The sequence below is a fragment of the Stenella coeruleoalba genome, assembly GCF_951394435.1.
Source record: "Stenella coeruleoalba genome assembly, chromosome: 5".
Taxonomy (NCBI): Eukaryota; Metazoa; Chordata; class Mammalia; order Artiodactyla; family Delphinidae; genus Stenella; species Stenella coeruleoalba.
The window spans coordinates 40,827,221-40,843,833 of NC_137150.1; the positions used below are offsets into that span (position 1 = coordinate 40,827,221).

At 37.0% G+C, this 16,613-nt stretch overlaps 2 protein-coding genes across 4 annotated transcripts in view; one reads left to right on the forward strand and one right to left on the reverse strand.

Annotated features, from left to right (window-relative positions):
• Positions 1-4,313, forward strand: part of SMC4 (structural maintenance of chromosomes 4) — a 34,597-nt gene extending 30,284 nt beyond the window's left edge. For all 3 annotated transcript variants that reach the window (XM_079921676.1, XM_079921677.1, XM_079921675.1), the window contains 6 exons: positions 339-483; positions 762-935; positions 1,363-1,545; positions 1,683-1,915; positions 2,435-2,618; positions 3,099-4,313. In XM_079921676.1, coding sequence (XP_079777802.1) covers positions 339-483; positions 762-935; positions 1,363-1,545; positions 1,683-1,915; positions 2,435-2,618; positions 3,099-3,251 — 1,072 coding nt within the window. In that variant the 3' untranslated portion in view covers positions 3,252-4,313. The remainder of the gene's footprint in view (positions 1-338; positions 484-761; positions 936-1,362; positions 1,546-1,682; positions 1,916-2,434; positions 2,619-3,098) is intronic.
• A 414-nt stretch (positions 4,314-4,727) lies between these two features.
• TRIM59 (tripartite motif containing 59) lies at positions 4,728-16,325 on the reverse strand. The gene is made up of 3 exons (XM_079922423.1): positions 16,210-16,325; positions 15,174-15,244; positions 4,728-8,019 (listed from the first exon to the last, which is right to left on the reverse strand). Exon 3 carries the CDS (start codon positions 8,014-8,016, stop codon positions 6,811-6,813), a length of 1,206 nt encoding a protein of 401 aa, XP_079778549.1. The 5' UTR covers positions 8,017-8,019; positions 15,174-15,244; positions 16,210-16,325; the 3' UTR covers positions 4,728-6,810.
• Between the last annotated feature and the right edge of the window lie 288 nt (positions 16,326-16,613).

Consider the following 16,613-nt stretch of genomic DNA (forward strand, 5'->3'; position numbering starts at 1 on the left):
TCATGGGTGTAAAGATTTAAGAATCTCCAATCTGACAAGAAAATGACAAGAATATAATAATAATCCAGTGGACAACTTTGCTTCATAGTCTAAGTCTAAAAGCTTATATAAGGAAGTTTTATTAATTTATACTGAGAGTTTAATAAAATATACAATATCCCACAAGTGTATATATAAACATAAAAAACCAATTCAAGGATTTTAGTAAATCATAAATTTTAAAATATGATGAAAAAAATGTTACATTGATGTCATGAAAAGTTCTTTGGTAGGTTTTCAGAAGTAGAATAACAAATCACACATTACCACATTTTTAATATATGATTTTGCTTGTTTAGAAATCTTAAAAAAGCACAAGACTCTGTCTTTCGCACAGAGAAAGAAATAAAAGATACTGAGAAAGAAGTAGATGACTTAACAGCGGAGCTAAAAAGTCTTGAAGACAAAGCAGCAGAGGTCGTAAAGAATGCAAATGCTGCAGAGGTAAGACATGGAGAGGGGAGAGGATGGTATTTCAAGCAATTAAGATTTATAGATGTCAATACTTTGCCTAGTAAGCACTCAATAAGTTAAACTTATATTAACTTTCATCTGTACAGTAAAAATGAGTACTGTATTGGAACTTTTCTGTAAATAAAAACATTTTCATTTAAAGTGGAAGGGGTGTGGGGAGAGATTGCTTGCTTCTTCATCTTTGTAATGTGAAAATCCCTGTTCTGTTTGAGAAGATCATATCTGTAGCATTTCTTCTTGGTTTTTAGGAGTCCTTACCAGAGATGCAGAAAGAACATCGTAACCTACTTAAAGAACTAAAAGTAATTCAGGAAAATGAACATGCTCTTCAAAAAGATGCACTTAGTATTAAGTTGAAACTTGAACAAGTAGATGGTCATATTGGTGAACATAATTCTAAAATAAAATACTGGCAAAAAGAGGTGAGAATTGTTATGGATAGTTAAATGTAACTTTAAGATATCCTTTATGAAAAAAGGTTAGGGTTTGTTTTTGTGTTTTTGAGGTATGTTGTGATTCTTAATTTCATGGTGTATAATCACTTCTCAGGTTTATAGGGGCAAAGTGAACAGTATATAGGAGTTATTATATACAGAAAAATATGCATAATGGTCAGAATTAGTCAACATTTTCAGCCCAGGGCTGATAACGGAGATTTAACAAATGGCTACATGAACACCTGGAACACTACAACTATTTTTCTTGAAGTCCTTTGAAACATAGTTGATACACAAATTACTCCTTAGTATATGTTGTTTTGATAGGCAGTTTGTCATATTAATTTGTGAGGTTTAACAATGAATTATAATACTATGCCTTTTCTAACACTGATCTAACTTAAACTTTTAGATTTCAAAAATATCATTGCATCCCATAGAAGATAATCCTGTTGAAGAGATTCCACTTCTAAGCCCAGAAGATCTTGAAGCAATCAAGAACCCAGATTCCATAACAAATCAAATTGCACTCTTGGAAGCCCAGTGTCATGAAATGAAACCAAACCTTGGTGCCATTGCAGAGTATAAAAAGAAGGTACAAATAAACTGTGTAATAGTCAGGAAGTCTCTACACCTTAGCCTAAATTGTGGCCTTTATTTTATATAATTAGCAGTGTTATTTCTCATCTCAAATGTATAACTGAATTGATGTTTTTCTCATTCTTTTCATAGGAAGAATTATATTTACAGCGGGTAGCAGAATTGGACAAAATTACTTATGAAAGAGATAATTTTAGACAGGCATATGAAGATCTTCGGAAACAAAGGCTTAATGAATTCATGGCAGGTTTTTATATAATAACAAATAAATTAAAGGAAAATTACCAAATGCTTACTTTGGGAGGTGATGCTGAGCTGGAGCTTGTAGACAGCTTGGATCCTTTCTCTGAAGGAATCATGTTCAGGTTTGTAATTATGCTGTATACTGAGTTTCGGATTCTTCTGTTACATCTCTACATATTCTCCAAACTCAGTATTTTTTTTAGGGGTGGGATGTGAAGGCTAGATGTACAACTTGTTTTATTTCATAAATACTAGTTTGCCTAGATATTAGTTTACAGCATAAATTCTAGGCAAACAGTAAATACTTGATTTTACAGAATATTTGTCTAATTTTCGAGGCATTTCAATCTAACATATGTATTTTAAAATTGGAAAGCAAAAAGTGCATTGGAAACAGAGGGAAAATACCAAGAATTACTTGTTAGCTTGCTGTTTAAATCTTAAATTTTTGTCAGGTGTTCCTGTGTGTTCATCCTCCAATAACATGTTTATAAAAGAACCCCTCAGAAGTTTATATTCGTGAAAAGGAAATTAGAGATTCCCAAGGAAGGTGGTAGAAGCCAGTTATGGGAAACAAATCACGAAGTCTTAATTTAGCTTTACAAGTAATTTGACTGACGAGATTTTCTTAATTATTTCAGTGTCCGACCACCTAAGAAAAGTTGGAAGAAGATCTTCAACCTTTCAGGAGGAGAGAAAACACTTAGTTCATTGGCTTTAGTATTTGCTCTTCACCACTACAAACCCACTCCCCTGTACTTCATGGATGAGATTGATGCAGCCCTTGATTTCAAAAATGTTTCCATTGTTGCATTTTATATATATGTAAGTAATCACTTAGAGCTTTTCATTCTGAAAATTTTATGGGTTCCCTAAACATTACAGATGAAATTCTTTGACTTACTTCTTTTGAGCTTTTTTCCCTGTTCTCTAATCCCACATCCCATGGTATTAAAGGAGGCCACATCCTTTATTTCAGCCAAATAGTTCCATTTTGGAAAAGTGAAATATAAATGGATAATGTAAATTAGTAGCAGAAACACAGCTAGAAATTTTTTTTCTATATCTTTTTTCTACTAGAAGAATTCTAGGCAACCGTCCTTCCAAATACCCGAATTCTTCTCAAACCCAAATACTGTTTCATGAATTAATCCATGTTGTCATTCTTCATGTTAATTAATTATGTCATGTTGAATTTACTGTCAAGAAATATTTCAGGGAAGTAAAGCTTAGATGTTTATTATATGATTTATATATTTATAATATATGTATAATTTTTCTAATTTATTCTTTCTTTCTCTTTAGGAACAAACAAAAAATGCCCAGTTCATAATAATTTCTCTTCGAAATAATATGTTTGAGATTTCAGATAGACTTATTGGAATTTACAAGACATACAATATAACAAAAAGTGTTGCAGTAAACCCAAAAGAAATTGCATCTAAAGGACTTTGCTAAACTTGTTTATACTGAAGATTTCTCAGATTGAATCACCGCAGATTCAGCGTACTGTATTTACTGACTTTCTGTTTGTAAAGGGTTATAAATTATATAAAATACATATTCTTAAACTGGATCATATAACTAGTTTCTATTTTATGCTGTTACTTAAGAGACATGTTATAAGTGTGATAAAATATTCTCTATACCTGCTTCTAGGAGATTGTAAGAAACTGACAACTTTATAAGCAGCAGACTATGGAGAAAATAAGATGCCTGGGGCGGGGGGTGGGGGGGTCAGGTGACTTACCCTTAGCCCCAAACTGCTACCTGCAGAGTTAAAAGTGAACAGTACAGTTCTAAACTAGATCATGTTACCAAGACACAGCATACTCTCATGGACCTTTGACCTACGCTGGAGAAGCCTATCAACTGCTACTATAGTAAAATTTTTAAGGTATTTCACTTAGTAATTTAGATAGTCACTATTACCCAAATCCTAGGAACATTTTTTTTTAACCGTCATTCTGAATTATAAGGATGAGAATTTAAATAATGTGTTCTTTTCTAAAACTTGATATGCTTGACTGTTTAAAACACTTGCAAAAAGGGTCAGCAAATATGTCTGAAATAACTTGGCTATCTCATTAGTTGAAAAGGAAAAATACCCACTTCAGGAAAAGAATAAAGTGTATAAAGACTAATTTCCTTAGTATAAATGGCAATTAAGATGGAGTGCTGTTTGCCCATCAAGTTGTCAAGGGTTTTTTGTTGTTGTGTTACACTGTATTGACCCAAGAATATTATAATGCTACTGGAAGCCAGCAACCACTTGGTTTTCAAAAGAAATTTTGGTATTGAATCAAAAGTCTGCCCTAGCTATTCAGTTTCTAGAATATTGATCCTGAGGAATTAAAATTAAAAATTACCATGTTGTTCAATGCAGTATTGTTTAGGTACTAAAACCCAACAAAGACAGTCTGTATCATAATATAACCGTTAAAAGTGTAAATACATTAGCATGGAGTTAAATAAAGCAAGATCTATAACTCAAGTATGGTCATTTGTTTTAAATCAAGATTATACAAGGGAAGAGTAACTAGAAAAAAGTATCAACATAATCAAGGGCTTTTTCATTGGTGAGAACAGGTGAATGGAATTTAATATTTTTATATTATATTTTAATAACCAGTGGAGTAAAGCTTAGTACTTTTTATTTTATTTTATCCATTTATTTAATTTGGTGCTGCATTGAGTCTTCACTGCTGCACGTGGGTTTTCTCTAGTTGCTGAGAGCAGGGGCTACTCTGTTGTGGTGCGCAGGCTTCTCATTGCGGTGACTTGTTGTGGAGTACGGGCTCTAGGCACGTGGGCAGTAATTGTGGCACACTGTATCTAGAGCGCAGGCTCAGTAGTTGTGGCGCACGGGCTTAGTTGCTCCACGGCATGTGGGATCTTCCCAGACCAGGGCTCGAACCTGTGTCCCCTGCGTTGGCAGGCGGATTCTTAACCACTGCACCACCAAGGGAAGCGCCCAGTACTAACTAACTTTTAAAGAGTTAAAGTAGATAGATAGTGCCCGTAAGTCCATATGAAAATCCCCAAGCAACCACTCCCGAGTTTGACTGCCCTATTAAGCCACTCAATGCTTATATCAAAATGAGTTTATTAAAATAAATATATACTTTTGTTATACATAAACTTAGAAATATTTCAGGATTACATACTTTAAATTTTACAGTCTCATCCTCCTGATAAAAATACAAAAAGAAGAGCATGTATAAGACTCAGTTATTTGTATATTTGACTATATTCATGCACACTACATAAAATTTATCCAACAGTAAAGTTCTACTAAAAACTGGCAAGTTACAAAAAATATTAAGGTCAAACTTAAAATGCTTCAGTTTTTAGCTGTGATTCATAGACATAGATTAAAAAATCTTGGCTTAAATCCTTTAAAAAGGTAGCACGACAGATGAACTCTGAAAATACATGGAGTCTCATATACTAGATACATGGCCTTGGGCAATTTACTTTTGTGTCTGTTTCCTAATCTACAAAAGTGAGGATTAATACACACGAGAAATACGAGATTACAATTTTGACACATAATACCTAACATTTCAGTGCTAATATTTATACGTATTCCAAAAAGTATGTGGCATTTTTGTGTTGTACCTATTACTTTAATCAAGTCGATGCAACTTCAGTCTAAAGTTAGTTGGTAAGCTGAATATATACCTCCTCCACCTCCAGATGTTCTTTGCCCACACAACAGTTAGTCGTGCTATTCTGATTCTGATATTCTGATTCTGATCATAAATTGACAATACAGCCAGCCGTCTTAGTGTTCAGACTTGTTCTCAGTAGATAAGACACTAAGGAGTATTTTAGAACTAGTGCCCTGAGTACAGTCACAGCTATAGGACCTAATCTGACCTGGAAAATGTGTGAACTAAGTAAGGCTCCTAAATATGTGATCCAAGAGCCAATTTGGAATTTCTGGAAAGTGAGTGAGCTTGTACTTAGGGTTACAAGGACAAAAGGGCTAAGAGCCCTACCACAAGCACCACGGTTCAGCCCCTGTTAATAAAATGGAAACTAAATCAAAGGGATTTGACTTAATGACTAAGTAGGCTCCCTTTATAACACAATTCAAGAAAATACGATCAAATTATTGGTACTTTGGCATCAGCATAAGAGAAAGTTCAACAGAAAATTTTAGAACTAACAGTTAACATGATGCCATTCAAATATGATGAGGGTGGGATATATCAATAATATTCCATTCTAGTAACATGTTTTAGAGTTTTTAGCCAAGAACTGATTTGACTGACATGACTAAGACTACACAAAATTAAATACAATCCTAAAATAAATTTACACAAACCATAGAATAATAAGTACTAGGGAATGTTACTGTTTGGTCCCCAGTGGCACTTCAGCGTTCCCAAAGCAATAGTTTTATTAGGAGTGAATGCTGATATAAACATTTTAGAGCTCTTAAATCTACCTAAAACACACTGTGTGTGGATCACGTACATTTGATCAAACACATCTTCAATGTAAGCAATCCACTCTCACTATGAGACTTTGCTACTTGAATTTAAAACCTCTTCTCACCATCATTTGTCCATTCAAAAGTGTCAAGCTTTTACCTTTCGGGATTTTGCCATCTTTTAATTAAAAGCTACGTATACACAAAGAACTGCAGAGCCAACCACTGCAGTATATAATGCTAAAAGATAATATTGGTACAAGAATATTTAAATATCACAGTGATATTAAGTCAACCTCTCAAACCAATAGAAATGGGATAATACTCAAAATCAAGTAATTACTAGATTTTGTTCTGGTTTTCAGAAAACGAGAGACATTGTCTCATTTCTAACTTTTGATGACACATTTTCTCTTCAACAGAAGCATGAAAGGGATTATATTTGTTGCAACTCTAATAAACCTTAGCTTGCTATTTTATTTATCCATGCTACCCCTATTGCTCCATTTAGCAATGGTCATTAATTAGTCTCTGCTGTACAGAATAAGCCTACTTAAACAATTCAGATTTGAATTTTCAAATTATTTTCCACATGAATTCCTTCAGTAAATATAAAGTGTGACACAGTATATTCTTTAAATCATGCACATTCTTATATAAACTTTGGTAAACAGAGAGAGAGGCTTCAGAAAAACATATTGAGGTGATTTCATTTAAAAAGGTCATTATGTGTTGGTTAAAAAAGAGGATCAGCGTCAGCATCACTGAAATTAGTGTAACTATAACAATGTATAGAATCTTTAAAAATTCAACTTCTTTTTCCTCCTTATCAGGCCAGGAACATGGCATCCTTTTTGAAGAAATTTTCATTTCAGGAATGAGAAGTTTCTTAATCTGTCCAATTTCTGTTCTGCTCCATTCTTCTTTCAGTACTTGGCTTACTCGAGGATAAATTTCAACAGGCTGGACCTCAGGGAGTGGTCTTTGTTTCAAGACCTGCACACGTTGGCGGACATCATCAACTTTTTCAAGAAATTTAAGTGGAGGCTCTTCTTGTAAAGATGTTGTCAGTGTCACTAATTCACGCTGCTGCTCTCTTATTTCTTTCATTCTTTCAATTTGTGGAGTATATTCTAGATTAATCAGATTGCCAACGTCACAAAGAGCAGTTAGGAAAAATTTTTTTTTTTGTTCTAATGTATCACTAAGCTCCTTAAAATACTGGAGAACAACTTCCTTATCACCTTGGACCATTTTCTCTGAAAGAGATTTTTGTTCTTCCAGCTTTTCAATAAGACGGGTAAGATCTGCCCAGTGTGTGTCAGTTAACTGTTCAAGCAGTTTTTCAGGCGTGTCCTTTTCTTTCATATAGGCACTTTGAAGGTCATCTATAGGATGACCATGATGTTGACCTATGGTAAGGCAATGACCACAAACTAATTTTTTATCCAGGAGACAGTAAACATTTAACGGCTGCCTGTAATGTTCAGGGCAGGTGACAATATCTGGATGGTCTTCTTGCTGGTACTTTTCAATAATAGCCCTTAACGCAAAATTAACAGGTAAAGACTCAATACCAGTTGGAGCAATTTCAATAATACTTCTGCAGTTAGGGCACTTGAGTGGAATGCGTAAAGGTCTCCATATATAAAAGTTACCAGATGCCTGTAGAACATTTTCCAAGCAATTTCTACAAAATGTATGAGAGCATGGTAGTACACGAGGATCTTCAAAAATACTGTAACAAATAGGACATGTTAACTCATCCTCAAAATTGTGCATTTCCTGTCAAGAGAAAAAAGTATTTTAATTCTACATATAACAAAGACACATGCACATATTATGTAAAGTTTTAGGTGTTAACCTCCAAATTGTTAATATACTGTACTTGTCATTTAAAAGAGTAAGATTTTTAAAATTAGCTTTCTATATAATGCAATTCCTAACACTGAATAATTGATCACCTTTAAGAGCTTATTTACTTTGGGGTGTTCTGTTGAAGTCTATTTAATGATTATAACTAGTCTGTGCAACTTTTTACATTCTAAGATGCTAAAATCAAAACTATACACAAATCATGAATAGGTAAGACTAAATATTTCTATGAAATAAAAAGTTAATTCTTAACAAAATTACATTCTTCAATTCACACTCTCAGTTGGCTCAACCATAGTTTCTAAAGTAAGTTATTAAATTTCTAACTGTTCTATAAATTTCAAGCTTCTTGAATTTTGGAATATTAGCGTGTATGCTTAAAGCCCTGAATCAGCACAGTGTAACAGTATCAAGTAATATTAATTTTAAGATTTGGAAGGGAGTAATATTTCTGAATTAGTCCTTGCGATAAAAAAGTTTGAAAGATGAAGTGTTGATTGTGGTAGTTATGAATTACGGACCACTAGAGCATTAGTGGTAAAGAACATCATTAGTCATCTTTCCTTCATGAAAGAAATCCAGCAACAGTTCAGAGACCCTCTCTGACACAAGTAACTTGACGTCTCGGCAAGCTATTACCGATATTTCCAACAAGCCTTCCACGTGCCATTCATGCAAAATCTAAAGCTTACCAAATCCTCCTCTATAAAAACTGTTAGAAGTATCTACAAATAACTAATTGTACTTTTAAGAAACAAAAACCTCTTCAGACTTTTTTTTACAGCTCTTATGCACCTCATCTTCACCAATTGCAAAACCCAACTCATTCATTCTTCAAGTCTCAAACTGAGTCCCACCTCCTCCCCCAGATTAGGTCCCCTAATCTCACTGAACACTGCACTTCTACTTTATAGCGAGCACTTAGATGGAGTTTATTTAAAAGAATTTTGTTGGAATTCCTGCAGGTCCAGTGGTTAGGACTCAGCACTTTCACTACCGGGGCCTGGGTTCGATGCCTGGTCAGGGAACTAATATCCCACAAGCTGCGTAGCGCAGTCAAAAAAATAAATAATTTTGTAACATTTTTCAATACATTAGAATATAAGCCTGCAATAAGGGCAGGAATTGTATCTAAGCACAGAAGTTGACACACAGTAGGCATTCACTCAATGTTGGTTGAATAAACACTGCCCCTTAAGAGACCAATGTTAATAAAATGCCAGACCTTAGTTTTGGGGGGTTTTTTTTTCTTTAAATAGCAAAATCTCTGCTTAGGAAAAGCTTTTATCAAGAGTCCATCAGAAAATAGAAAATACTCCATTCAGACTGACAATATTAAGAACCGTAATGAGCCAAGATGTGAGAGACTAATAAGCCTGAACTGTGAGGCATTCCAGGAAACAAAAATAACTGGACAACAGAAGATGACATTCACTGCAGATAAATTTAAGTGCCTACATGTTGGGAAGCCTTTATGACTACCCTTTACCTACAGAGAGCTCTGAAATAGAAAAACCACCCAAGAAAAACGTTTCTCAGTTTATTTCAGTGATGTCAGAATTCATAATGAAGGAATAAACAGAATAGCACTTTGCAAAGGAATAAAATGTGAGCATTGGACATATATTCAATTTAGATTTAATATTAGAGTTATTTAATGTAAGTACCAAAAATCAACCCTAAAACAGAACCCAACCTTTCCCTCCGAAGTCCTATATTTGTCAAAAAGTTAGAAATCATTTTCCCTGGGAACTCATTTAAGGACCCAAAAGCTCAACTTTCTTTAGAATGAAGATATTCAATAACAATATTGTAAAGAAAATATCATCTCTTAAATTTACATAAAGTGGAAGCAAATATCCTGGTCTCAAAAGTTACTTCCATAGCACATAAAATTTTTAACAAAATTTAATCAGAAACGTGTAGATAACTTGAAGATACAGAAATCAAATCTAAGACTACCCTCTTCTAGCTGATTTTTGAAAAACTGATTTTAGGCAACAAATTTGTAAGTCAGAACTGGCTAACAGAAGTAAGCCTGGTTGAAAATAACTACGTAAGGCCAGGAACTTTCTAACTCTGGTTGCTGCCTGAGAAACAGAAGATAAAGGTGGCTATCATGCTTAGGGGCTAGTTTTTACAGAAACTAGTATGAAATTTTATGCATCAGAAATTTTCCATAACCAGCCTAGACTCCTGAGGGGGAATAAAGGAGCAAAAAAATTTTCCTATGAATATTTTCTGGTATGAACATCTTGGATTTAGCTATGCTGTGTGTATGTAACAACACTGGAAACTAGAAGACAATGAAGCGATTCTTCAATATTCTCGGGAAAACATGGCTTCCAACCTAAAATTCTATACTCAGACAAAGTAAATAAATTTTGTAGATAGTCTAAAGATAGTTTAACACAAGAGGTCTCAAAACTGAACCACCCATCACCCACCCTTTCTAAAGAAGCTGCTGCAGGAAGAAAAGAAAAACAATAATTCTCACCAGGATAACTATGAAATGAAGTCCTGGATAACTGTGCAGCAAGTCTAGAGAAATAGTAGTCTGGAGGAAGAAGACAAATCCAGAAGGAATGCTTTTAAGTAAATAAATGGAACTGACAACATTTCACGTGTCTGAACATATTGAGAGGTAATGAGAAAACTAAATTTAGGGAAAAGTGATGGAATCATGAAAAGAGGAAATACTACAACACATTATATAGCTCAATTGTCCTATTTGTTATAATATTTTAAATATTAAATATTGATTTTACCAAAAAGCATGACTGTTAAGGATTCAATGTGTCTCCCCAAACTCGTAAGTTGAAATCGTAACCCTTAATGTGATGGTATTAATGAGGTAGAGCCTTTGGGAGGTAATTAGGTCATCCGAGTAGAGCCCTCATGAATGAGATTAGGCCCTTATAGGAAGAAGAGATACAGGGCTTGCTGCCTCTCTTTCTCTGCTCTTGGCCATGTGAAGACACAGCAGGAAAATGGCCACCTGCAAAGCAGGAAGAGAGCTTTCTCCAGAACCCAACTTTGCCAGCATCCTGATCCTGGACTTCCCAGCCTCCAAAACTGCAAAAACATAAATGACTGTTGTTTAAGCCACCTAGTCTATGGTATTTTTGTTACAACAGCCCAAACTAAGAAACTGACAAAATTATGTTGGGAGGAGGGAATAAGGGAAGGAAACAAAGTTTAAGAACTTTGTTTTATCTTAATCTTCTCTTATAAGAAGTCAATACATGCCTAAAAGTGAAAAATCAAGAAATCACATTAAAAGCAAATTATTTATGAATAAAGAAGCAATACCAAAAGAAATATTTAAAAGAAATGAAGTGACTGCTTCTGGAAAGCAGGAATCAAGAGTGGGGAGAGTGAGGGCAGGAGGCTGCTGTTTTTCATTATAAGCCTAAGTTCTGTTTTACTTTCAACTATTAACATACAATTTAAAATATTAAAATTTTAAATAAAGAAATAAAGACAATCCCACATGCATCCAGGAAGAAAAGTAAGATACCCCAAAAAGGAAAACAATACATAATAGTGTCAGAATTCTCTGGGAGACTGTAATTTCCAAAGATGGCCACAACAATTAACTCCCACATGTTGTTCTGTGATGTGACTTTGCTGGTATTCTCCTATCAAGAGATGAAATCTATTCTCCCCTCAAAAAGATCTGGGCTTGGGGCTTCCCTGGTGGTCCAGTGGTTAAGAATCTGCCTTCCAATGCACAGGAAGTGGATTTGATCCCTGGTCAGGGAACTAAGATCCCACATGCTGTGGGGCAAGTAAGCCCATGTGCTGTGGAGCCTGCACCACAACTAGAGAGAAGCCCGCATGCCGCGACGAAGATCCCGCGTGCCGCAACTAAGACCCCATGCAGCCAAATAAATAAATAAATAGTTAAAAAAAAAAAAAGATCTGGACAGGACATGTGACTGCTCTGAACAATCTGATACAAGTGACACTATGACAGTTCTGGGTATAGCCCTTAGCTAGCCTAGCAGATTGCTGCCTCTTCGCTATGTGAAAAGTCTAGGCTACTCTGCTGATGAGAGAGGCCAAAAGGAGAAGCAATGAGGTGCCAGACATGTGAGTGAAAAAGCCATCTTGGACATGCAGCCATCCAAACCATCAGACGTTTGTTACACAGCAGTAGATAACCAGAACATCTCCAGAGCAACTAGGAATGCTAAAAGACATGTAGCAATCAATATCCACAAGGATCTGGAAGGAAAAGGATATGACCTAAGAATTCTATAACCAGCCAAGATGTAATTTATCCATATGAAATAATAAAAATACTCTTTAGCAAAATCTACAGGGTTAAAAAAAAGTTCTACATGGCAGAGCTGAAGCCATATACTTTCATTAACAAACAGAAGTAGTATAAAAAGGATTTATCTAAAAAAAAAAGAGAAAAGAAAATGAACCTAGGAAAAGCAGAAGAAAATTCTAATGCATGATGAAAACCATGAATTAAAATATAGAAAATTGTTAGAGTTGATACACCCAAGAGCTGGCTTTTTAAATAAACAAGCCAGGGGCTACAGGAGACTTTGGAGAGTTGTTATTTAATGAGTGCACAGTTTCACTTTTGAAACGTGAAAAAGTTCGGAAGATAGATGGTGATGGTTGCACAACAATGTGGGATGTACTTAATGCCACTGACTACACACTTAAAAACGGTTAAAATGGGGCTTCCATGGTGGCGCAGTGGTTGGGAGTTCGCCTGCCGATGCAGGGGACGCGGGTTCGTGCCCTGGTCCGGGAGGGTCCCGCATACCGCGGAGCGGCTGGGCTCTTGGGCCGTGGCCACTGGGCCTGCACGTCCGGGGCCTGTGCTCCGCAACGGGAGAGGCCGCAACGGTGAGAGGCCCGCGTACCGCAAAAAAAAAAAAAAAAAGGTTGAAATGGTAAATTTTATGTATGTTTCAAAACAATAAAAAAACTTTAAAATGTTTAAGTGTCTTGCCTATTAACCAGCCTTTCCCGTCAAATTAATTTTAGAATTGATTTATATTAATATATAATTTTAAAAAACAAAAAAAATTAAAATAACCCATGTAAAATGTTATTTTCCTCCGGTGGGTACTAAAAGCCCAAGTACAAATTGATAACTTAGTTCAAGATGTTCTGCTTCCCTTTTAAAAGTCACCAAGAGGGCTTCCCTGGTGGCGCAGTGGTTGCGAGTCCGCCTGCCAATGCAGGGGACACGGGTTTGTGCCCTGGTCCGGGAAGATCCCACGTGCTGCGGAGCAGCTGGGCCCGTGAGCCGTGGCCGCTGAGCCTGCGCGTCCAGAGCCTGTGCTCCGCAACGGGAGAGGCCACAACAGTGAGAGGCCCACATACCGGAAAAAAAAAAAAAAAAAAAGTCACCAAGAAATATGAACGTAAAAAAGAAATCTTTTCGGAAATAAACCTGAAGCTAAATCATCTACGTATAAATTATTTCACAAATGTCTTGTGCTTAAGTGTCAAAAATAAACACATTACTGAATTTCTAAACTTTCTATGCAGTCTTTCTCCAGAGGGCCGATTTCCTATGGAGACTCCATAATGTCTAACCAGCATATTATGGATGGTCAGCACTGACAGCAGATGATGGAGAACTGGGCAATACCAAAAATATCATTACCCATTCTCCTGTGTAAACTATTCTTTAAGTTTTAATTCCCTAATGCATTATTGCCTTTCATCTCTACACATGAATGGTTATAAAACATTCATTACATTTTACACCTTCTGAAGAGAAATTTGCCACATTATAGTTAGATGACTTGCTCTAGGACTTAGAGTGAGTCAGCTATAAGTCTGGGAAAATTCAAGAGGTGCCACTTCCCAGGCTGGGTCTCACATCTTTGTGGCCCTACCTAATAAAAAGCACATTTTATGCAATTCAAGACTTACTTTAGAAATACTACATTTGTGCCATCTATAAATATGGGGCAAGATTTTTAAAATACTTTTGTACATATAAATGTACAAAAATAATGAAGGATCACCTAACTCTTTCAAAACAAAATCCTATGGTCAGATCTGATTTTAACTCTGCCCATTTGCACTGTTTTCCTGCATTTTGACATCAACCTGTTTCCCCAAACTAAAAAAGAAACTATTAATGCAATTTAACCAGGAACTGATACGAGCAGTTAAGATTTTCTTTGCTTTTTTAAAATATTTTTAAAAGTGAAAAATACATATATATTTGGTGGGAAAAATTCAGCAATATGTTTGCTGAAAAGAAATGTTAAAACTAACATCACTGGACTTCCCTGGTGGCACAGAGGTTGAGAATCCGCCTGCCAATGCAGGGGACACGGGTTCGAGCCCTGGTCCAGGAAGATTCCACATGCCGTGGAGCAACTAAGCCCGTGAGCCACAACTACTGAGCCTGTGCTCTAGAGCCTGCGAGCCACAACTACTGAGCCTGCATGGCATAACTACTGAAGCCCACCCATCTAGAGCCCGTGCTCAGCAACCAGAGGAGCCACCGCAGTGAGAAGCCCACACTGCAACGAAGAGTAGCCCCCGCTCGACGCAACTAGAGAAAGGCCCGCACGTAGCAATGAAGACCCAGTGCAGCCAAAAATAAATAAATAAATTAAAAAGAAAAAAAAAACTAATATCACCCAAAACTAAAATTTCGTCTTGCCAGAATAAACTATGGTACCTTAAAGGATAGCTACTTGGTCATTAAAATGGAATGCAGACCAATATGAAAATATATGGTAAAAAGGTATCCAGATAACTTAATAAATTCAACTTGCAGATCTGTATGTGTTAAATGTGTGTGTCTGTATTAAGATACACACATCCTTGTAAGATTTCTAGAAGAGTAAACAAGAGTTAACAGTGACTAACTTTAAGATATAGGTCAGATAAGGGAGTTGTTTACTTTTCACTTTATGATCCTTCTATATGGTTTGAATTTTATACACCACCAACATACACACCTTTTTTCAAAAGATTTAAAACTTTCCCCTTACATTTTAAATCACACGCTCAGTAAAAATTTACTGAAAATTTCTTTGGTATTTACTTAATCTCCCAGAACTTACCACTTCGTTGACCTTCTGGTTTGCAGACTGAATATATATCTTCAACTTTTTCAGATTCTTTTATTTTTATTCTAAAATAAAAATAATTTTATCTTAATGTTCTAGACTTATATTCTCAAAACGTATGTTAAGTATGATATCATAGGGAATGATATCGTGGTAATTTCACTGTCTTTGACGTTTACCTTCCCTAAGCGTCACTGTGTTTTTTTAAAAGTAGCGACAAATATCAACAGCTGTGGTGCAGCAGGATAGGTATCACCTGTACCTTGAAAAGCCCAAGTCTGTGACCAAATAAATTGCCACAAAGGACCTCTTTTTATAGCGTCAAGTATCTTATGAGCTCTTGAAAATATTAGTCAACAATCGTGATGACGGAGCAAACATTCACCGTCATTTTAGACTGCTGAAAGTTAACTGGAAGACAAGTAGCACCCATGAGAGTGAAATATTTTGCCAGCTTAAAATTATAAATCTTGATTTAGGTTATACCCATTAATACGTCTGTTCATCTCTCAATTCTGCCATTTAAATGCTGACAGACCCTGGGTCAGTTTTACCTAGTGCCCCTCAGAACTGACGTTTCACATCTGTAAAATGGGCATAACTACACCTACGCGGTTAAGTCCAATGAGAACGCCTCCCAGAGAAGGGGCTCGAAACAGCAGTGCCTTTGCCCTTCCCCTTCCCGAAGGTTTGTGACAAATCCTCCCGGGCCTCTCTCCCAACGCGCCTCGGCGCCCTCCTTTCCGAGCCGCCGCGAGGCCGCCCAGCTCGGCGGAGTCCAGCTTCTCTCCGCCTCCCCACCACAGAGGGCCTTCTCCCTCACGGAAATGCACTTCCTTATTGGCGGGAGGAAAACGAGGTCCCCCAAACTCTCCACCTGGAACAAGAGGGACCCAAGACGCGGGGCCCAAGCTAGCCCTCTCCCTCACCAAGCCCCAAACACATGCAGTACACCAGCCTGCGCTACAGGGAAAGAAGAGGGACCAAGAGCCGCCTTGTCGGACCGAAGAGAAGCTCCTTATAAACTCACCGTGGGGAAGGGAAAACCAGGCAACTCCACCAGCAGAAACAGAGCTCCACAGCCTGCGGGCTGACGCAGAGATCTACTCAAATTCCCGCCCTCCCTCCTCTGCCCTGAGGGCCTTCAGGTTCCCAGATGAGGCGGGGCTTGAGAGCCTCAAGACGCAGGCGCAGTCTCCTGGCAACCTTCAACTGCGTAGCATCAGCCAATAGGAAGAGCGCGGGGCCGCTGTTCGAAAGTAAACCGCCGACCCCCGGGGCCGAGGCGGGGGCGTGATCTCTAGGACTTGGCACGAGGCCCGCGGCGAGTTTTCTGTGCCTGCGCACTAGGCGTGGGCTGCCGCTCCGGAGCTCCAGAGGCGCGCCGCAGGGGACGCTTCAGTGTGCGGGGGTGCTTCTTGCAGCCGTGACCCT